The sequence below is a fragment of the Orbicella faveolata genome, unplaced genomic scaffold (genome assembly GCF_042242905.1).
Source record: "Orbicella faveolata isolate gen_17 unplaced genomic scaffold, um_ofav_v1 contig_3, whole genome shotgun sequence".
In the NCBI taxonomy this organism is placed as follows: domain Eukaryota; kingdom Metazoa; phylum Cnidaria; class Anthozoa; order Scleractinia; family Merulinidae; genus Orbicella; species Orbicella faveolata.
In genome coordinates this window covers 6883875-6906178 of record NW_028301558.1, presented here as the reverse complement: position 1 = coordinate 6906178, position 22304 = coordinate 6883875, and the positions used below count along the sequence as shown (strand labels likewise).

General features: G+C 40.3%; 2 protein-coding genes across 4 annotated transcripts; both read left to right on the top strand.

The window, feature by feature from the left end:
- Window positions 1-237: 237 nt before the first annotated feature.
- Window positions 238-2808, top strand: LOC110039949 (muscle, skeletal receptor tyrosine protein kinase-like). 2 transcript variants are annotated; one of them, XM_020745130.2, is made up of 5 exons: window positions 238-397; window positions 857-908; window positions 1084-1589; window positions 2239-2277; window positions 2383-2808. In XM_020745130.2, the coding sequence occupies exons 1-5, from the start codon at window positions 286-288 to the stop codon at window positions 2652-2654; spliced, it is 981 nt and encodes a 326-aa protein (XP_020600789.2). In that variant the 5' UTR covers window positions 238-285; the 3' UTR covers window positions 2655-2808. The 2 variants fall into 2 exon arrangements, with proteins under 2 accessions (XP_020600789.2, XP_089153875.1); XM_089297749.1 differs by having other exon boundaries at window positions 239-376.
- A 3444-nt stretch (window positions 2809-6252) lies between these two features.
- On the top strand, window positions 6253-14848 carry LOC110039930 (uncharacterized). Of its 2 annotated transcripts, none has more exons than XM_020745109.2 (10): window positions 6253-6442; window positions 8445-8505; window positions 8712-9202; window positions 9795-9821; window positions 9923-10174; window positions 10389-10559; window positions 11397-11420; window positions 11817-11840; window positions 12387-12482; window positions 12568-14848. In XM_020745109.2, the coding sequence occupies exons 1-10, from the start codon at window positions 6349-6351 to the stop codon at window positions 13548-13550; spliced, it is 2223 nt and encodes a 740-aa protein (XP_020600768.1). In that variant the 5' UTR covers window positions 6253-6348; the 3' UTR covers window positions 13551-14848. The 2 variants fall into 2 exon arrangements, with proteins under 2 accessions (XP_020600768.1, XP_020600767.1); XM_020745108.2 differs by having other exon boundaries at window positions 6254-6442; window positions 8709-9202.
- Window positions 14849-22304: the final 7456 nt, after the last annotated feature.

Genomic DNA, 22304 nt, shown 5'->3' with positions numbered 1-22304 from the left:
TTTACTTGATCCCAATGCTCTAGCCTTAATATTTATCAACCAAAGAGGTATACCGGAAACATAAAAGTCGTGAAATAAGATTTATCTATCGGTAACACATTTAGTGTTCAAAAGTTTGATCGTGACTAATATGAAAGTGAAAGGCATTCCACGAATGGAATTCAAACTACCTTAGATCTATTTTAGAGATGGGAAAGTACCTTCCTATTGTATTCCAAGAAAACACGTGTTGAAAAGCGTGACCACACCGGTCACGCTACCGAACTAGTCAAAAGGGAAAGCAAGATGGAAGGCCAGCGTCGCAAGACGATCATTTTGTTAGCGGTGAAAACATGTTTGGTAATCCTTTCAGTGATGAGCTGCAAAGGACATCAAGGTACACCGATTGACAACAGTGGTATTGTAAAACGTTTGACAATTTCATCTGTTTTAGTTTGTGATCGGACGACTTCATATGATTTTCCATGTGTCGTTATACGGACGCCGGAAGTGGAACAGAAAGCGAAAATGCACTTTGTTAAGCATTTCATATCATTGCTTTTGTACTAGGTTTTGAAAGATGAGGATAGCTCTGTAGAATTTCCCTACCAAGGTTAAAATCAAATTTAACATATGTTTATGACGCGATAAAGTTTTAGATCTGGAAACAGCAAAATTATGCAGATTAAAGGAGGAACTGTGTAAATCGCCGAATGCCTACTCGTTGAAAAGTAGGATCTAGTCAAAACAATGAGCGGATCATGGTTTAAACAAAACGTCAACCCTTCTCCCACCCCCAACGGTGCGAGGCGGTGCAGCTCAGTTTCGTTTGAAACTGGATCTTAACTACAGGATTTTTTACTTTACTTACGCTTAGGTGATGAATACATCCAAGATGGCATTATATTTACTTCACAGTACAAACAGAGGTTAGATCTTTCACTTCCTAGATAGGGCTATCATTTCCACTCTTTGTTAGCCTGGAAGGCACAATCAAGTATATATTGTTAATATCAGAAGACCAGCGTTCTACTTGATGATTCGATAGATACGTGTCCTAGCTCTGTCTTATAATTCTTATTTTCTTTAACTATTTTCTCACAGCAACAACACATGTGTTCCTGCCCACCCTCCTCCCTTTATGGATAAGTCAAAATGCCAACCATACTTCAAGACCGAAAACGGATACTGCTCCAAAACACTGGGAAGACGGCTGGTGTTTGGCTCAATCGCCAACCAAAAAGAAAAAGAACAAAGGCTCGTGGACTTTGCCATGGCAAAGGCTGCACTGCGAGTGTTTCAGGAGTTCGAAATTTCTAAATCCTGTATCAGAGCAGTGGATCATATCTACTGCAACCACTACTTTCCGGAGTGTGACAACACCTCGGCAACACTCCTACCGCGGCCAGTATGCAGGGAAGCCTGCGAAGTTTTGGTCCTGCGGTATTGCAAAACAGAATGGTCCAAGGCTCAAGAACTGAATAAGATGCTGTCAGCTTCACAGTTTCGAAGCCAAGTGAAGCATTTTGATCTGATCAACTGCACCGAGCTACCAGGACAAGAAGGGGGTAACATCCCCGAGTGCTATTATCCCAAGCAATTCATGGAAGGTAAAGTCCAATCGTTTAAATAGCAGAATTTGCTTTCGGCAATAATAGTGTGGTTAAAAACATTTGGCTCTAGCAAGAGCAAGGGGACGCTTAGCATTTGTGCCAGCCTTTGGTTTTCTGTTTTGTATACCTTTAACTGGGGGGTCTAGCTTGTGAGGTTAGCAGATTATTCGGTTAAGCTCAGAATTGAGAGACACGTACGTCTTGTACAGCTCATTTGTCCGAGTTGTTGTTCTATATTATGTTCTTGGGAAAGACATCTTGCACTCGCGCAATGATAAAATGCCGAGGTAACTTGCAAAAATGGGGTAGCACCCATCCAGGGGAGAGTAGTAACCGCTATAGTCAATTCATGCTACTTAATGCTGCAAAATCAAGGGTAACTGGTATCAAAGGACATGCACAATCCAGTGAGCCATTCAAAATTCAACCAATTCATGCGGCCATCGCAAAGCGCGGGAAAACGTGCGCGGTTGAGTCACGATTGGCTTTGGTTTTACTTTTCGATGACAGGAGACGCGACTTTTTTAGCCAATCGCTTGGCGCGTAGTAATGCAAAACCAAAATAAATGCGAATTACTTTCGACGCTCAAGTGAACACTGCTCTTATGTTTGTGTAACGTTTTCTTTCTGCCTTAATTTGTTACAGCACCATCAGGAGTTGATGAAAGAAAGCGAATCGCCACTGGTGAGTACTGACAAGTCAAGCTCTAAAAACCTATCATATACAAATCTATGTCAATCTACGTTAATTAGTACATACCGCTGACATTGTCTGTCATTAATTCAACAGAAGCTTGTTTCTATGGCGACGGACAGTTGTATCGCGGAAACGTGTCTGAAACACTGTCAGGTTACACGTGTCAAGCCTGGACTTCCCAGTGTCCTCACCGACACCACAGAACACCAGACAACTTCCCTGAACTGAAAAATGCCGGTAATGCATGCCGGAACCCTGGTGGTCAGGCCCCTCACGGTCCTTGGTGCTACACTAAAGATCGCAGGGTACGATGGGAGTACTGTTCCATTGAGGAGTGCAATGACCTCGCTAAATATTTAAGGTGACCGTGTCCGAGGTGCAGAGAAAAAATTAGGACTTGTAAAACTTTTTTCAGATTTAATATTCTGCAGTATCATTGAGTATCATTGACGCACTCTTGTATGAAGTTAAGTCGTCGGTTGATCACGGCAAATAAATGTTCAATGTTCTAACTGCAAATCACTAGCGTTATGTCACAGATATCAGAGTGAAAACAAGTTCATTATTATTAACTTCAAAGCTGCAGTCAGAAACCTAAGCAAAAAAAAAAAAGAAGAAAGAAAAACCACAAGAATATCACTGCCTTGCGTCACCCATTAGAATTGTCACAAACACGCACTAAACTGAAGCATGATTGAAAAACCTTACTCTGGTTTAAAAATGTAAAAATGTTAGTAAAAATTCTTTTTGTAAAAGTCCCAACGTTTCGGCTAAAACTTCAGCCTTCATTTGGGGAAAGTGACGAGGAATTTGTTGAAAAGGCACGTTTTTATACTATGCAAATCGGCAAATCGAAGCTAATTATGTTCTGTCCCTTAGGGCTAAATTTAAAAATTCGTGCGGCAAATACCGATTTGCATAGTATAAGAACGTGCCTTTTCAACAAATTCCTTGTCACTTTCCCCTGATGAAGGCTGAAGTTTTAGCCGAAACGTTGGGACTTTTACAAAAAGAATTTTTACTAACATTTTTACATTTTTAAACCAGAGTAACGTTTTTCAATCATGAATCAACCACCTGGTTACAGGACCATTTTTAAACTGAAGCATGTCAGACCAAAACGGCCAATCCTATACCCTACTTTAAAAAAAAGTCTCCAAAACCACCTCAAATCTCGCCCCTCCCTCCCTCTCTTCCTCTCTCCCTCGCCCCCTATCTCTCCGACCCCATTCCTCCCTCCCCCGTTTGACCAAAACCATTCCGTTTAGCGCGGTGCATACTATTATAGGTTACAGAGACAAATCATTAAGTGCACGCTTGTGAGATTTGGAATATGGCAGGCCTCAAAAATGTTTTTTTTTTTTTTTTTTGATTAATCGTATCTATAACAAAATTCTCGATCGTGATTGATTCTCCGCGCGCGATCACGTGGGTGTCCAATTACAGGTATCCAATTTGAACTTTTTGTAATTGGATGCCTGTAATTGGATACCCACGTGATTCGCAAGTATATTACCCGCGCTTTCCAAAACTTATGAAAAGTGCTACAGACGTGTTCGCTCAAAAGAATTTCTCAAAAGACATTTTGAATTTCGAAATTTGTTATAGATACGATCAATTAGTAATTGGACCTCGTGTCGTACTATTCAGGAAGAAATCATGTTCGTAACTTCAAATCGGCCTCGCGCGATTTCTCCCTGAACTGTACTCCAGTAGTCCAATTACTATTACTAATTACAATTACATACAATTATATACCAATAAATAACATGCTTATAGCAATACTTTAAGGTGCCCTGCAATAGCACTGAAACATTCTTTTAGTTCATGATCAATTTGATATGGAATTTTGAGAAGTTTAGATTGTACCGTTTTAAAGCCCGTTTTAAAATTCTGTTTGAAGTTAAGTGCCAACCTTGACCAAACTTGAACAATTTTCATACAGCGTCCTTCCAGATTTTAAAAAATTCTCGAAAACCGCAGTAGTGGCATTTTAAAAGGGCGGGAGTCTTGCTAAATAAACAAATAAATACATAAGGTAGGTAAATATCTCACATTCTTTCGTTAATATCGTTGATAATGATGATGAATTATTCTTAAGCTTTATAACAAACAAGAAGAACTCTGAACTTCTAAGACCGCAATTATTAAAAAAAAAAATTCTCAAATTTTGAACATATTCTGCTACGGTCCTAGAATTTCGCTGTCGTTTTCCTTTGTTTCAAAAATGTTATTTATGGAGCCTTCATTCCATTTTAACTCCTGGAAGTTTGATTGTGTTTTTCGCAAGTCAAGAAGTTGGTAGACATTAATTCACTCTCCCCCCTCTCGAAAGGGAGGAAGTCCAAGATCTTTCTGCTCTCAGTTACGACAACTGGAAAGGCGCAGCGTTTAAAGCAATAAGGATATAGCCATTAAGCATAATTATTTGACAATTTGGCGGAACCAAAGTTATTTTTGGAAAGCTATCTGAAACTATCCACGCCGCAGTCTGGGCGCCAAACCAAAATGCTGCTGAAGCGGAAGCTCTGAGATTTCAGAGGTTTCCGGAAACAAATTTCATTATTTCGATGACGTAATACCCGGCTGGGTACTCCCAGAGAAATTGGATGGGGATGTGCGGCCCGCTTTCCAAAACCCTTACCCTTTTTTTGACCAAAATCAGTGATTTTTCCTACCCTATTTATGACCTGACCAAAAATTCGGTACCCTATTTATGGCCATTGCGGCTAGCACCGTAGCCCTAAACATTATTTATGAAGAGCTTTAGTTGTTGATAGTCGTATCGATAATGATGAAAAATTAGCTTCTTCTCAAAATATACCCAATTCAAGACTAGCGTGCAAACCCCATACCCTATTTATGGATAATATGGCCAGAATCGATACCCTATTTATGACCAAAAAGGCTAAAAAACCATAACCTTTGGAGCCGCACATAACTATTTAGCCCATATAAGGAAGTACCTCCCCCACCTAGCCCCGGGCCGTAATGATACTTTCAGTGCTAGAAAGGAAAAGAAAACAGAGATCATAGCAGAGGTTTAAGGTGTGCCAACAGATCTTAGAGCTTTTTCATAACCAAAGAGGAGTCGAGATGAGGCCCAGCCTGAGAAATAACTAAGCCCACCCTGATTAAGATTAGTGCCACGAGATACCCCCTGCCCTCCGGCCCCCGTTATTGTGCGGCGCTTGTCAATGTAAATAGACCGCCATTGATAACTTGTTAATTGATAACATAAATAACTTGTTCCAGCTGTAAAATGTAACTTTATATCAACATTGTACTCCGAGTTGATAATTCGTTAAGCGTTAGAACAACAGATTCTTTGAAAAAGCGAAAGGTTAAGAATGATCCAGTCGAGTGTCAGACAAGAATCTTTATTTGTATGTAGTTCATATTATTGCAAGCATCACTCAAGAACCTGACGAAAGAGGTGGTATAAGTAGATTGTGCAATTGCTATTTTATATCTGATAGAAATTCCGTTTGGTAAACAAGGCCTTGATCATTATCTTTTTTTTTTTCTCGCAAAAGGAAATTGCATATTCAAATATGACTTCTGCCCAGCATTTCCATCCTTGTATATAAGAATTGAAACAATACTATGTAGCACATACTTTTTAAACTCCAATAGACAATCTAGATAAAAATAGGAGAGTCAGCAGTGACGTGTCATGTGTGTCAGGGAAGTGAGACGACTAAACACAGACTTGATAATAAAAGTAAACATGATTTAACCAGTCACGACATTAACAGTTTAGTCATAGGTGAAATAGAATATAAAGTTAGTTACACAGTGAGTTACTTTTCGAAACAGCGAGCTCTTTTAACACCACGTATGGAAAAGACAATAGTGAAGGAGAAGATATGGTGATGTTTATATCTACCGTAATTAATTTCTCAAGAGGCTTAAGCGCCGCAATCCGATAGTGTCGGAAACCTTCTGGAAAAGGGTGTGATCATATGTGGCGAGGTCACTGCGGTGAGGTCTCACGGAAATTCAAATATTTCTATCGCGTTTTGTTTAATCCTTGGTTGCGAAACAGAAACACACAAAATGGTTGATCAGCGATTCAGAGCTCTGTCTTCGTGTTTGGTGATTGCGTCGCTCGTGGTGATAGTAACAGCACAAAACAATGTTGCGGAGAAAGGTTAGTAAGAGTTGTGGGTGAACTTCATTTGTTTAATGGTCGATTCAGTCTCACAAATCTATGAACGACACCGACGCTGAGCTCACATCGATGAAATGTCAAACACGCAGGGCAATTTCAAGTTAGATGCGTTTGAAAATGACACCTTTCTTCGATAATTAAAAAAGACTAGTCATAGATGCAAAACGTTTAGGAATAACAAAGCACTTATAACTGTATCGTGGATTTCGAGTCCGCGGGAGGGGGGAGAGGATGGTTCACGCTCTAACTTCCAAATTCCCCGCCCGTGCTTCCACTAACTCTCGATAATTCCTTTTCTTGTTTCCAGGCCAAAATATTACTTCTTCCCTTGTCTAATGTATGTAGTTAAATTTTATTGCCTACTGCATTTATTCAGAGATAATTTTGGATAAAATGTAAGGGGGGAAAGAGTGTTATCTAGAATTCTAGAGCACAGCATGGAAGACGAGTTAAGCTTTCCGCCGTTCAGCCTCACCCACCCCCTCCCCCCCCCCCCCATCACCACTTTATTAGGAATTTCGCACTTTATAGTGGGCTCCCTAATCCCTTGATTACAACTTGTAATTATTTTAAAAGCTTGTTATCCTGGAATTATCAAGCCAACTGAGCCAGTAGATTTACTTCAACTGCAAGAAACTATTTAAAAAGGACAAAACAGTATCGAACAATATTTCGCTTTATGTCCTTCAACCCCCGCATCAATCAAACATTAATTATGGTTTTGTGGATGAAAGCGCATTGTCTTACAATTCAGCTAAAACTCTTGAGCAGTCCTATTTTCTTGGCTAAACGAAGTTTATAAGTCAGTAAATAAAATGCTATTTCAGATTAAATCTGTGGATAGAACCCTCAGGCTTAAACTCACCTTCGTACCAGACATTTCTTACGCGTCGACCAACGCTAGTAATTTATTCTGATCAGTACGACAGCTGAGAGGATTTCCGTACCTGAGAAAAACCTTTTGAATCATTCCCAGTCATGCCTCGATGTAGTTTTGCCTTTCGATTCCACTGGCAACGGTTTTGTTCTTGTTCCTCGCAGATTTCGTAAGAATTCTCCAGTCTGTCGTTGTGTTTCAGGGATTTATCTCAGCATTTTCAGGAGGTTAATTATTTTTCCTACAGCTTAATGAAACCGCAAATTATTATTAGTCCGGAAATGATCCGCCAATGAGACCTCTGCCCGGAAACCAGTTGTCCCCGAAACAGCCTGCAAAGAATCCCCGCTCAACAAAAATGTCGAGAAAGCACGTAGCATCCAACCTGTGCTGTAGCTGGAAAATTACTTTAAAATCCATTCTTATTCACTTGGATGTGCATTATTTCATTAGAAACATTATTTCATTTCAACGTAAATTATTTGACAAAAAATTCGTATCTGTTAGGCTGCCTGACATCAGACTTGTTAAAATCTAGAGTTGACCAAGAGGCGTCTATTGTCTAAAAATATAGCAGCACGTTTGGAAGGCATTTGACCAATCACTATGATCCCTTTGCTGCGATGAAAACCTCCAAAACTTACGACCCTCTTCATACAGTCCAACCTTTCCTTATGGACGCCGTTTATTACGGACAGTTGACTTCGTCCCAGAGAAATCAGTTTTCATATAATCTCTACCACATTAGAGCGGTTTTCAATTGAGTATCGTAAACCAAAACCAAAGTGTACTATGGCCAATCACAAATTACACAGACTATCCATCAGACCAGTCAAAATTCAATATGAAGCCGATTACTACTTAATACTCATAGATTAATACTGCAGAACCAAAGCAAATGCAAATTTCTTTCAGCACTAAGGTGAAAACCCCTCTAGTTTCAAAAGCTCGGGCTCGGATTTTGTGGCAACCAAAGTTATACCATTTTTGGTTCATATCAGTTGGTACAGTTCCCATGCACTTCAGTTGTGAAATACATAGAGCTGAATAGAGGAAAGGGATGACACTCTAATCAGAAGATTCTTTTATCTTGATTTTCCACAGATGTCCATGTGAACGATACTTTGCAGATCAATAATAACACAAAGACAGGAAACGAAACAAGGTTAGTAAAACTTAAGCCTGGGTAACCCTCAGCGTTTTCTTCTTCAACAGAACTATCTTCAATAATACGTTCTTGCAAACACACGAACAATAAACAAGAAGTTCTCTGCTGTGCATCCAGGAATCACTTCTTGACCGAGACAATACTAATTCTCTTATCTGCACCTGACTTTAACAAACTTTATGTGTTCCTTCGCTCCACAGCAGTAACACTTGTGTCCCAGCTCATCCCAGTCCCTCGCTACAAGCTATTTGTAAGCCGTACGTGTATGAAGAGAAGGGAGTGTGTTCAAGTATAATTGGGAAGCGCCTTATTTACGGCTCGATTTATTACCAAGGAATCATGGAAAAACGGCTGGTCAACTTTAATATGGCAAAGGCTTATGTACTTTCTAAAGAAGACATCTCCAGCAAATGTCTTCAAACTGTGGAACATGTTTACTGCAACCACTACTTTAAAAGATGCGACAATGTCTCCTCGAAAATTCTTCCAGTACCGGTCTGTAGGGAAGCCTGCGAGGTTATGGTCCAGCAGCATTGCAAAGAGGAGTACCGCAGGGCTGATGAACTAAACAAGGCCGTGAAAGGGTATAGGGCTTTGCCTAACCAGTGGGCCTTTGACTTGATTAACTGCACAACGCTACCTAGAAGAAACGGGGGTACTATCCCCGAGTGTTATTATCCAAGAGAACTCGAAGGTGCCTAGTTTTTAAATAGTTTACAATATAAGCCGATAAATAGCGGATTAGCTAGTGTCTTAAGGATTATGTTTAACTTGAAAATATTGAGTCTCACCGGCGGAGCTTTGACACTAATATGTGGAACAATCTCAGGTATCTTTTACACTTTACAATTGCAACTAGTGTATTTTTATTAAAGTCGTTACCATTTTGAACATAGCTATATGTGACAAGTGAATTTTGTTAAAATTCCTGTGTAAAACGGGATCATCTCTAATTTTAAACGCCCCTAATGTGATTTTTTTATCTACCTTATCTAAAGCCATGGGTATTGACCATGTTAGCTGAAGAACCGGGAACGAGGGGAGGATAGTGAGGCAAGAGTAGCGGTGGGAGCGTGGGGGTGGGGGTGGCTCGCTGGTTGACTTGCTCGTAGGGTCTATGGAAATAGGGCCAATCATTGGAGTCTTGACTGAAATGGAAACATTTACGTTATTTTTTTGAAGGTAATCCATTTGTGTGTCTTTCCAGAATACTTTTACGACTTTCAATCTGAACTTACGAATCACTGTAAAAATATTTTCCTTTTTTTTCTTTGTTCTTGCTGTAGAGAACATAAACAAAGACGACTTCAGCGGTAAGCAGAAGCTGTTTGAGATTGACACCCTTTTAAACCTTTAAACGTTTTAAAATAACCATTTACAATAACGTTGAAATTCTTTATCCCTGTCTTAACAGACTTGTGTTCTTATGACAACGGTCAGTCATACCGCGGAAATATATCAGTGACGCAGTCAGGTTACACGTGCCAGTCCTGGACTTCCCAGTGTCCTCATCGGCACCACAGAACACCAGACAACTTCCCTGAACTGAACAATGCCGCCAATGCATGCCGGAATCCTGGTGGTCAGGCCCCCCGCGGCCCATGGTGCTACACAACAAATGCTTCAGTGCGATGGGAATATTGTAACATCTCAATTTGTCCTCCAGGTAAGGTTAAAGTCTCCATCGTGATCAACTCGACATCTCTTGTATTTCAGAGAGTACGGCTGAAACAACGTTTTGTTCATTTTATTGTTAATGTTAAATCAATTATGATATGTTACTTAGTTTACATGACATCCAAAATTACTTTTTGTCTGGTGCTTGACTCGGCTTCCTGCATTCTGTATGCTAATGATAATTTTCTTCGGTTTATTTTCAGAAAATGCAACGATGTCGGATTGGAGTCCTTTCACCACGTGTTCAGCATCATGTGGGGCTGGGCTCAAAACACGCTATCGTGCTTGTAACAGATCGCGTTTTGGGGGAAAAGATTGCTCAGCGCTTGGCCCGCTCTCTGAAGAGCAACCATGCAATATTCATGACTGCAACGGTGAGCTATTGCTTTCTTGACCTGGAGTTCGCACAGGTTAAATCATAAGTAATGCTGTAGCTGCCTCCTCCACAGGCTTTTCTCATTTTTCTTTTTTCTCAGCGCATAGCGCGATTGGGAGACTGGGAGTCAGGAAGAAGGCGCGAAAGGGAGCTGGTAGCGAGTAAGGAGCTCGAGCAGGGAGCGATGGGATGATTCCCTGCGCCCCTCCCCACTAGTTAATTTCTATATTTTTACTATCGCGAGGGTGACTGGGAACGAGGCAGATACTGTAGAGTCATATAGAAGGAAAAGCGAACAGACATGCCTAAATTATAACCCTATTTCCAATCCGTTTTACGGGAAAATGGTTAGATTTTAGCAATCATCCTGGTCTCTGTAGTATAGAAGTATCAAAATATACTAGGTCTTGGTATGTTTGAGAGATCAACCTGAAAATAAACGTCATACGGAGTGAAATGGAGTGTTTTCACATGACGTCACGGCCGACGACAGCCATATTGCACCAATTTGGGGTCCCAAAACAATAAAATGGTGACCATGTTGGCGTCTCAAACTAATCTTGTGGGACCTGACCTCTTTCCTATCTACATATTTTCTTTTGTTCAATAAATTTGCATGGGTGCTAGCCACGTAACTGGACACTCTCTTTAGCCATAGACAACCATGCCCTCTTGACTTTGGTCAGGCTTAACTTGGACAACTACCAAATCTCTTCCCAGTCAATTAGTGCCTTGGGCAAGACTTGTTACGAGAATGGAGTTTTACACAGAGCCTGACCATTGCATCATATTGTGTTTGCTTAAAACAACTTGCTATTGAACTGATTTTTTTCAGGAACTGTTGAAAACGATCCCAAAGGTAATGATACTTTTTTGCTGGCTTGCTTTACTAGGAGTTCGTACAGGTTTGATACTAAGTAATGCTTTAGAGTCCCATAGCAGGAATGGCGAACAGACATTAATTTATGACCCCATTTTGCAAACGTTGTACGGAGAAAGGGTTTGATTTTTGAAATTACACTAGTCCCCATAATTTAAAAGTGTCAGAAGATACTTTGTCCGGCTTGCTATATCAGTGAGACCAGCCTCAAAATAAAGGTTTTCCGAAGAGAGCTGCCCGTAGACCGCCATGCTGGGGTAAACGCTGGGTTACGAAAATAACGTTTCCTTAACAAATCTTGATCATTGCGTCTTATTTTGTTTGCTTATTGTGACTTACTATTGCACTTGTTTCTCCCTATTGTATCTGTTTCAGGAACTGTTGAAAAGTCGCCTAAAGGTAACAATACTTTCTTTACAGCCATTATCAGTAACTGCGGCTTGTTTTTATATCGTAATTTTCGCAAAGATCCCTTATTGCACAGGTACAGGCCCGTTACTCGGAATGTCAGATATTTTTATATCGTTAACCCCTTCCCTTAACTGTAATTACCGCGGCGGTCTCTTGTTTTCTCGGGAAATATCTTGTCTCCGCAACCAAAAACAAGTAAATTAGCGGCCAAAAGGGATCCCTGTTTTAACTAGGGGTGGTTTTGACAATTTTTGAAAAGGGTCATCTGAAAACTCTCGCGCGGGCTGTTTCCAAAAGTAAAACGTTTTGCGGAAAGATTTGCCCAGAGGGTTAGCATGGAAGGTTGAGGCTTGAGGTGTTGGGCTACTGACAGACAATATATCGTCTTCTGTGGTGTAACATGACGTCTAGGTATCTTGATGTATTTTCCTTGGCTTTCCCGGTTAGGCTAATAGGTTATTGTCCTTTTCCAACGCTTTATGCTTTATTTTTCATGAATAACCCGTTTCTTTCCGTGATTTTGTGTTATTTTAGGGCTGATTTTTATGGAGATAATCATAGTTTCAGCCGTCGGATCAGTGTTTCTCATCGTTGCAGTAGCACTGGCTGCAATATTATTCAAGAAACACAGTAAGTAAAGGCCCTGTTACGTCGGGTTCACTATTCTCAGCTAGCTGTTCAAAATTTTAATGTGACTATATTTTTTTTTTTTCAGGGGCAGGGCGTAAGCCAAATATCCCGGATGACGCAGATGAAAAAGAAATAACACCATATGCAACAGTCTGTTTCAGCGGGGTTTTCCCGCCAAATACCGAAAATAATAGTTATGGTTTCCCAGGCATGTATGAGAATCCGCTGAAAACCTTGCCTTTCCAACTAAGGTCACCCTTAGGTGAAAGAGCCGCAGGTAGAGGAGGGCTGCGAAACTCGCCGTACGAAAATATCGACCCCCTTGGAAGGCCATCTGCGAATCCTCTCGAGTATCTGTTCTATAAACCTCGTTATGAAAACGAAACAGTTGATGATGAAACTCGTGACGTAGTTATGATAAGGCCTGGGTACGACAAGCTGACGCACGCCACTAGGAAAAAAAGGCGGGAAAATAGTGCCGCAAATCTCGGTCGTCGTTTGCCATGCGGAATGATAGACACACACAGTCTGTCTGTTTATGACTCGCTCATCCGGGAAATAGACCTAAGGTGTAAAAGCCGTAGAGGAGATATCACCGACAGCGAGGGTGAAGACAACATGAACATTCACACAATACTGGAAGTGCCCTCTAGCGACGAGTACAGTCCAGCATGTTCGATGGACAGAAAGAAAAATCAAGAGAACTCGTTGGCAGACATTGAACTTGGATGTACTGGAAATGATTTGAAGATATCCGGGGTACAAGGCAAAGTGAAACCATCAACTTTTAAGCAGACCGCTGGTAACCCGTCGCAGCGTTCTCAAGCTGCTTTTAAAATGGAAGATCAAACTGGTTTGTTTGAGTTTTATAGCAGTGATCGAACAGAAGACGCTGAACACGAACAAAGAGAGGACGAGGAAATGCACATGGCAAGGCCGGATGAATCATTTAGACCCAGCACGACCGCTGCAAACAGATCCTCTTCTCACTGTTCAATCAGGGAAACCTCAATCCCGAGGGCTTCTTCCTTTAAATATGGAAGCGATAAGGGCTCGATGACGCTCTGAAAGCTGTTAAGCATGGCGCTAAAAGAATACGTCGTCGCCCATTTCATGTAATCATTAACGGACGAAATACACCAATTCGGAAAACTCCGGGAATCCATTCTAATGTAGAGCTACGCATTTGGCTAATTATCAGTGCATACTCGCTTCAAGGTCGTTGCCATGGTTATCTCCATAAACTTCAAACGAGGAAGAGCCTGGACACCATCAAGGTGCGCTTTAATGCCCAGGTTCATTTGATCAATTACAAAACAACCTTTTTGAGATGTGTCGTAAACCATGACGCCTACTCATGCAAGTGAATTGTTTTGTTCAGTTACAATAAGAAATAAGGATCAAGCCTATCGTACAGTATTCAGTTCAGTTGGTGGCGGCAGGCGAATAAGAAATTCCGGTCTCCGAGACACGAATTAGCCCGCAATTTTCCTTCGACGCTGCGCTGTTAGCCTTGTTAGGGAAAGACTGTAAACTTTAGGATTGTTTCAAAGGAGATGTGCCATGAAACGACACTTGAATTCTTAGTTGATATGATAAGATTACAAAGCCGAGGCCGCTGGGTCACAAGGGGGAAGATGAGGTAGGATAGATGATAGTTGAAATGTTTGTGACAAGCTGATCTACAGAGTTAAAGTAAACATAATACTTAGTGTTCATTTGCTTAGAGAAAAAGAGAGAGAACATTGCTGAATGTTTAATGTGCATCTGTAATTCAGAACAGCAGTCGTCGTATTGTCATAACTCCTGCTGAAATTTTCCAGGCCCATATAAACAGATCCACCAAAAGAACTAAAAAAGCACGGGTGAAGATCCCCGGGGCGGGCTCCCATATAGAATGGAGGGCGGTGCTCGTGGTACCTTTTTAATGGTTAAAAAAAAGGCGGTTTTGGTGCCTCTTAGGATGTTCAGCCTCACAAGGTCCACAGTGGGAACTTTTACAGTAACTTTTAGGGTATTGAGCCAAAAACATATGACGGGAAATAATGTGTTGTTTTAGAATTGGTTCCTTTTAGGGGTAAAAGATATTTCAAGCCACGCCCACAAAACAGAATCTTGGTACCTCTTAGGGGTTCTTTTCAAAATTTCCAACGAGCACCCCCGTCCTTTATATAGGGGAGTCTCCAACCCCCGGGGGGGTCTAGACATGTCGACGATATTTGATGTATACATAACATGACTTAGAATTTATCTCTACAGATTATTTTTCCATGATAATTTTGGTTCAACAAAAAGATTAATATCAATTATATTAATTTATTTGCAATGAATACACAAGTGTATTAAAATTGCTATAATCAGTGCAATATTTGCATTCTCAGCATATCTTATGTTAAAAGGTTTTCGGACAATATATTCGTTGTACATTTCTTTTTTTAGCTCATGTTTTCAATTGACAACATATTTTTACACGCAATTTCCTCAGAAAGAAAGTGAAAAAAATGCCCCTAGCGTGGAAAAAGATTGGAACTGACGAGACCGGAGCCCTGGTGAGTTAATTTAAACGACTTGAAAGTGACTAACAATCATAAATTTACATAAGTATTTAAACAAAAAACAACTTCTCATACCCAAGACTAAAACGAAGTTTCTAAAATGCAGTGATTTTCGATTGATCGTTTAACGTAATGATTCTGTAGTGTAGCAGCTCTCATAACCTGCTTTTGTTTGGTATTGTAAGCAGCTTCTATTGTTTTTGTGTCATTGTTTCAATTGTTTGGTCTTTTGTTTTTAGCTAAGGTAGCAAGCCAATCATATTGTACGTTACGAGAGCTGTTACATCACCCTAATGATTGGTTTGCTTCAGTTTAACATGTACATGTATTAACCAATCAGAGCAACCGAACTGTTTCTTCGACCAATCAGAGGCAAAGCAACTAAAATAACGCGCGTTTACCCGCGCTCTGGAGTCAGATAACGTATTTTTGTTTGCCGCGCTCTTTGATAAATCAGGCACTTCAAGCCACCCCAAGCCATGCAGCTGACGCACATAACTAATTTAGTACAACGAGATGTATTGCATACACGTCTAAGCGCAGTCTCATCTCGGTTGTATATCTAAATCAGTGGGAAAAGAGGTGGGATGATATAGGGGTGCGAATCTTGGTCAGCGCCTAAGCGAATTCAGTTTCACGACTCTTGAAAAATTGAAAAACTCTGCAAACTCACTACAAGAAACCACTGACGGTGGGAATGAACGTGTCCAGCGCCAGGAAAACGAAGGAGTTTCACATAAAAAAGGCCGGAACCGAAATGTAAATCAAGGAAAACGCCCTTCGAAATGGTACCAAATCCCATCGGAAGTATGGCCAGACAGACGTAACTAATCGATGATTAATGAGTAATCGATGGGTACATCAATGAGTAATTAACTGATTAGTCTTTGATTATTTGCGATGATCAAATAGTGTTTTACAGTAGCTGCAGAAATTCTCGCAACCTCATTAGCTAATTTTCATTGTTAGTAAGCAGACAGACGCATGAATTTATAACCTATGCGGTGTTGACGCGACGAGCGAGAGCGAACAAGTAGATAATTTGTTATCGTAAAAAAACAAATTGACGTTAGTTTTTCATGCGTCTGTCCTGTTATTGACTATGAATTTCGTCATAACATTGTCAATGTAGTCTGCGGATCTACTCGGCTATCGCCTCGTGGATCCACAGCTACTTTGACAATGTTATGACGAAATTCATGATCAATAACAGGACAGACGCATGAAAAGCTGACGTCTATTTGTTAAATCGATAACAAATCTATGTGTTGGAAACGCGGATATCAACACTAGTCGCTCTCGATCTCGTTGTAATATATTTTAATGTTCACAGCTAAATCACTCCCTGTGTCTCGAATATGGGTCATTAACTACATTGTTTGTCAATTGATAAGCCTTAGAGAAGCGCGCGTTCTGATTGGCTAATACGCTAGATCCATTTGCCCGTGGGTGGCACGCTGACCTAAGTTTGTTTATTTGTACTTTTCCTCGGCGATTTTTTTTTTTTTTTTTTCCAACGATGTACATGGAGCAGATCTTGCACTAGAAAAAAATATTAATTTCAATGCGTCGATGCTCTTGTAATTCAATTACAGCTGTTTCTGTTACTTTACGGCCGCCATGTTGGTGCCCCTCCTAGGGTTTCCATAGAAAGCTCTATAAATGTGGGTGAAACACTTCTCCGAATAACGCTCGAATGAAAAACTGCACAGACCTAAATCTTGGCGAGGTTCTTTATCAGTATCAATCATTTATCATTTCCCAGATTCTTGACTTAATTTATTGAATGGTTCCGATTTTTATTTTTGATGGCCTGGCAGGGTAAACCGGCAATTGTTTCAAATAACTATTATGGGATGTCTGGGGAGCAAATACAGACTCATTTGCCCCCTGAACATCCCACAATAGCTATTTCAAACAATATAATTCAAAATGGCCGCCATATCTCCGAAAAGGTCCATTATTTGTACAGTGGAACCTCGATTTAACGAAGTCCCAGGTATAACGAACAATATTCCTCGCACCAGTAAAAGTAAAACAGATGGAAAAGAACCCAGCTATAACGAAAACTCGTTGTAGCGAACATATTTTGGCCCTAGGATGAGGGTACTCCCTTATATTGGCTATGTAGGTATTTGCGGTCCCAAAGCTAAAGGGTGTGGTTGTTTAGCCGTTTTGGTCATAAATAGGGTATCGATTTTGGCCATTTCGTTCTCAGAGAGGATATGGTTTTTGCAATTTAGTCTTGAATTCAGTATGTTTTTTAGAAGAAGGTTCTTTTTCATCATCATCGATAAGCCTGAGGTAACTAATTATATGACAGATCTGAAACTGGGTATTGATTTAAGACAAACAATAGACTGCAAGGCTGATACTACGTGGAAAACGTTTCGAGACACCTTCTTGGGACTCGTTATGTTGGTGTCTCGAAACGTTTTTCACGTAGTATCAGCCTTGCAGTCTATTTTTTGTCTTCATACATTTTTTTGGCTAATCAGATCTCTTGTAGATCCTACGTTGGCAGCGTTTATCGTATGCGGTCCCTTGCAGTTTCTGGTTTCTCATTGATTTAAGGGTCAGGTCTTAAACAGGATATCAAATTTTTGATCAGGTCATAAACAGGGCAAGGAAAATCACAGATTTTGGTAAGAGTTTTGGGAAGCCCAGCGCACAACCCCACCTGACGTTTCTACGAGTACCCATACGCCCCCTCCTCCCTTCCCCCGGGATTTTGCCAGTCCTCTAGCCCTTCGTTATATCGAGGTTCCACTGTCTATTTCATACCGCAAATATCACCAGACAGGAGTCCGTCGGACAAAAAAGGGTCGCGAACCAACGAGGCGTTGTTGGATTCCAAGACGAAAATTCCAAAGTCTCCAGAGATAGAATCTAGAATTAATGAATCGAGTCGAAATCCAGCGTGTCAAGTGCCTCGGCCTTGCTGGGTCGCTTCGATCCCGGCTTCGTCTTTCTTTACTCCGGCCGCAGCGCGTGAAAGCTTCGAGAACAAATCCACATTTACATTCAACGTTAGGGGTGGCGAATGGTCCTTCAAACACCATGGGTCTCGCCGAATTTCACAGCTCTCGCAATCTCGTTTTATTAGCTGTTATGTGCGTCTCGCAGTCTCGATTTTTTCCAAGCCAAGAACGTCTCGAAGTAGCGATTTTCTTATATCTTTATATAAGCTTAATGACGTCCTGAAACGTCTCAGAATCTGAACGTCTCGAGCTCGCATTTAAACCACTTTGAAATCTCGGTCTCGTCATTGAAGAAGTCAAAATGTCTCGGGCTCGCAAAGAGAAACGCTAGTCTCGTCTTCTCGCAGAGTCTCTCATTCACCATTCACCACCCCGTGCCCCTAATGTTTGTGTTTGATGATCGCCAACGCGCTGTTTCTTGTCACAATAATAGGACCTGTCATTTTTTACCAATCAGAATGCAGCTGCGCTCGTGGAAAACGGAAAGGCTTACATGATTTGACGAGTCACGACAGGTTCGGGAAACGAGCCCGCGCTCCTCCCCCGAACTGCTGGATTTCCAGCCTCTGTTCGGGGAGGAACAAAGAGAGCACCGGACGTCTAGTGATATATAATAAAACTGATGAATAGAAAAGAAGTTTAAACAAAGATGAAGATGAGTTACTTTTTGAAACAGCGAACTCTTTTAACTAAAGACACGGAAAAGACAGTAGTGAATGAGAATGCAAGAAGGCAATTGTTTAAATCTTCCGTAACTAAATTTTCTCAAGAGGTTTTCCGCAAACGCACGACTATTTACAATAACGTTACTACTTACAATTACTATATTCGCTAATATAAATTCAGAATTAAAATATAAAATATTCCTAAGAGCACGACTATTTACAATAACATTACAACTTACAATTACCATATTCGCTAAGATAAAATCAGAATTAAAATATAAAATATTCCCAAGAGCAACTAGTCTTAATATTAAAAATTTGAGTTAGAAAATACAGTTCATCACACTGGCACCCTGTAAACTCCACACCCTTCAAACGAGAACGAAACTGTGCCAAAGTGGTCGAGAAGTTGGTGATAGTTGGTAACTGGTTCCACATGTGGACAATCTCATACAGAAAGGAGTTGTGCACGACTAGGCTGTTATATGATGGCTGTACACCAGAGAGCCACTACCTCGTAGATTACAGCTAGTTATCCTAGGTGTAACGACCTGAGAAATATAATTTAGGCCATCCAGTCTAAAACACTTAAAAAATAAAACATGATGAGCGATTGCACGATACGTCTTTGCTCAGGCGTGTCCATAGCAACCATAGCTAGGCATAGATCACAGGTAGTCGAGTTACCCAGGTTTAGTAACGACTTAATCGCGTAGTGATTGGCACGTTCGATGGTAGTTTTAAAAGATTTAGATATTCCCAGCAATAGCGGGCAACAGTATTCAATATGTGGTAACACGTAGGGCTTTATGCAGAGAGATCATAACGTCAGATGGAACTAAGCGTTTAATCCTACGTAAAGCAGCTATCATAGCATATGCTTTTTTCAGCAGTATCGTAACATGGAGCATAAAGTCCCGGTCCAAATTTTAAGAGTTGCCTCAGTTTCAATGGACATGTCATCAACTAAAAATTTGAATGTATAACGAGAACTACCCAGCTTCAATGCCTGGGTTTTAGCAGTCTTAGTGGCGTTTTATCGTTGTTTAGATAAAAATCGTAAACTTTGGCAGTATTTTAAAGAAGATTTACCAAGAAACGGCACTTGAACTCTCAATTATCAGATTACAAGTTGAGGTGTGCTTAAGAGTCGAGACAGCTGGGTCGCAAGAGGGAAGGTGGTGTGAGATAAATGAGAGTTGAACTGTGTTTGCGATCAGCCGATCTAAAAAATTAAAGTAACCATAACTCTAAGCTTAGTGTTAACTCACTAATCAATCAATCAACCTTTATTTTAAAACGATAGTTTTCAAAGCTACAAAGCCTGTGGGATCATTTAACAAAGGATCTAATGAGCAAAAAAATTTATAATTTATCTCAAACCTAAGATATGTGCAATAGTTAAATTTAACTAAACTTCATGCGGATTGCTATATTTTTAGGGTCAATATAAACGTTATGAATAAAGGAAAAGAACATCATTGGATGCTGAATGCGCATCTGTTATTCAGAACAGCAGCCGTCGTATTTTCACAACTTTCTGCTGGGATTTTCTGGGACTATACAACTGAGTATCACCAAATAGACATGAAGATATTTGATATGTACATGACTTACATGTCATCTATACAGGTTATTTTGCTATGATAATTTTTGGTTGAACGAGTGGATGGTAAAGCCTTCAAGTGAGGAGAGCCATTAGCCGTCTAACTCTCCTGTTTAAAATTGTCCACGGTCTTGTGGATGTTGATAACAAGAATTAATTTGGTCGAACGTGGTCGCCACACAATCTATAGAATACGTGTACCACTATTGAAATGTCGAGACATAATAACTGTTATAGATCCTCTTTTTTCTACAAAATGTTTAAACAAGCAACCGCGAACGATGGTCCTGCTGGTAGACGTTGGATCAGCAGTGATCTAACCGGCTTCACATAGAAAATGAAGAAGAAAAAAGCAAAAACCGACACAACGTAGGATGATAACTTACAAGATGTTAAATGATAAAGATAATAAAGTACACCTTTTAAAGGTGTACTTCATTTCGGCTGGCTAAACCAGCCTTCTTCAGGTACAGTGAGAATTTTAAATTGGGAGGTGTTTTTATGTAATATATCTGCGTAATGCCGGAAATCCGTAAAAACTAATTGACAGTGTAAATTTTAAAAAAGATAAGCATATTTTAAAATAAAATAATGAAATAACATAATAAAAGGAAACAATTTAAAAATATTTTTCTTCGCGGACGTTGAGATCATCTTCCCACGTACCATCCCAGAGTGGAACCATCTACCCCGGTATATTTAGAGTGCTACCTATACTGTATGCTTTAGAGTATCCGTTCTATCAGTTTCGTTATGAAGCAGTTGATAGTGAAACTCATGACGTGGTTATGATAATGCCTGGGAACGACAAGCTGACACCCGCCACGAGAACAAAAAGGCGGGAAAATATGGGGAACAGAATCTTGGTCAGCATCCAAGTCGATTCATCGGATTCAGTAAAAAAAATCTGACACTGCGCATTCAGTCATTCTTTAAAAGAGACTCGTTCCACGGCCATCACTTCCTCGCACCACAAACGTCGGGAAGACTGGACACCAGCTAAGTGCACTAAGACGTCTGGGATTGTTTAGTTTGCCTTGAAATAACCTTCTAGACTAAGACAAAACTATGGAACCTGCCAAAACCCGTCAATTTTGCGATGTTAAATACGAGCCAAACCTCTCACGAGGGGAACAAATACCAGCTGATAACAAATATTTCTAATCTACGAGAATGTAATGGGCCCATAGTTTTCGCCATCTTTAATTGGATCAAAATCTTAAAAGATCTTTCGACTCTCTCGGCTGCAACAACTGGAAAGGTGCAATGCTGAAAGTGATAAAGATGTAGCTGTAAACCAGAAGTTGATTTTATTGATTTATTCGAAAATTTAGAAGATCCAAAGCCGAACTAAAGTTAAATTTGGCAATCTATTTGAAACTAACCTGCGATCCGGTGTTCTCTTTTGGACGAACGTCTACCGCCCCTCATCAGCGATGTTTAGATTTATCCGGACACTTACGCGGCTTTTGCTTGTTTACTTATAGTTGAAATGTCGTTGGCGAAACGCAACACATCGCGTCATGCAGTGTTATTTTTGCGATTACTGCTTAACCGACAGATTCATTTATTTTATTGAAAGTGATTAAAAGTGTGGGAATAAACAAATTATTCTTCCATTAGTTTGCATAAAGTGCTCCTGTATATCGTCAACTGATGTACACAGTTTCACGATTCTTGGCAAACTGAAAAGTTCTACAAGCTCCGCACAAGAAGAAGCGACTGACGGTGGGAGTGAACGTGTCCAGTGTCAAGAAAACGACGGAGTTTCACATAAAAAATTAGTACCGAAAGGTATATCAAGGAAAACCGGCGATGGCTATAAAGTCTTTCTTCATCTGCTCTTTTTTTGAATATTTCTGAATACAATTTTGAAGAGACGAAATTATAACTGGACTAATAGCAGCTAAAAAATCGCTGTTCACAACCGCGGCATCTGAATTACATTCAATTACGTAGTCAGTATTGGAACGGGGTGCAAAGATCTACGATGAAACTGGGCGCTAGCCTGAAAT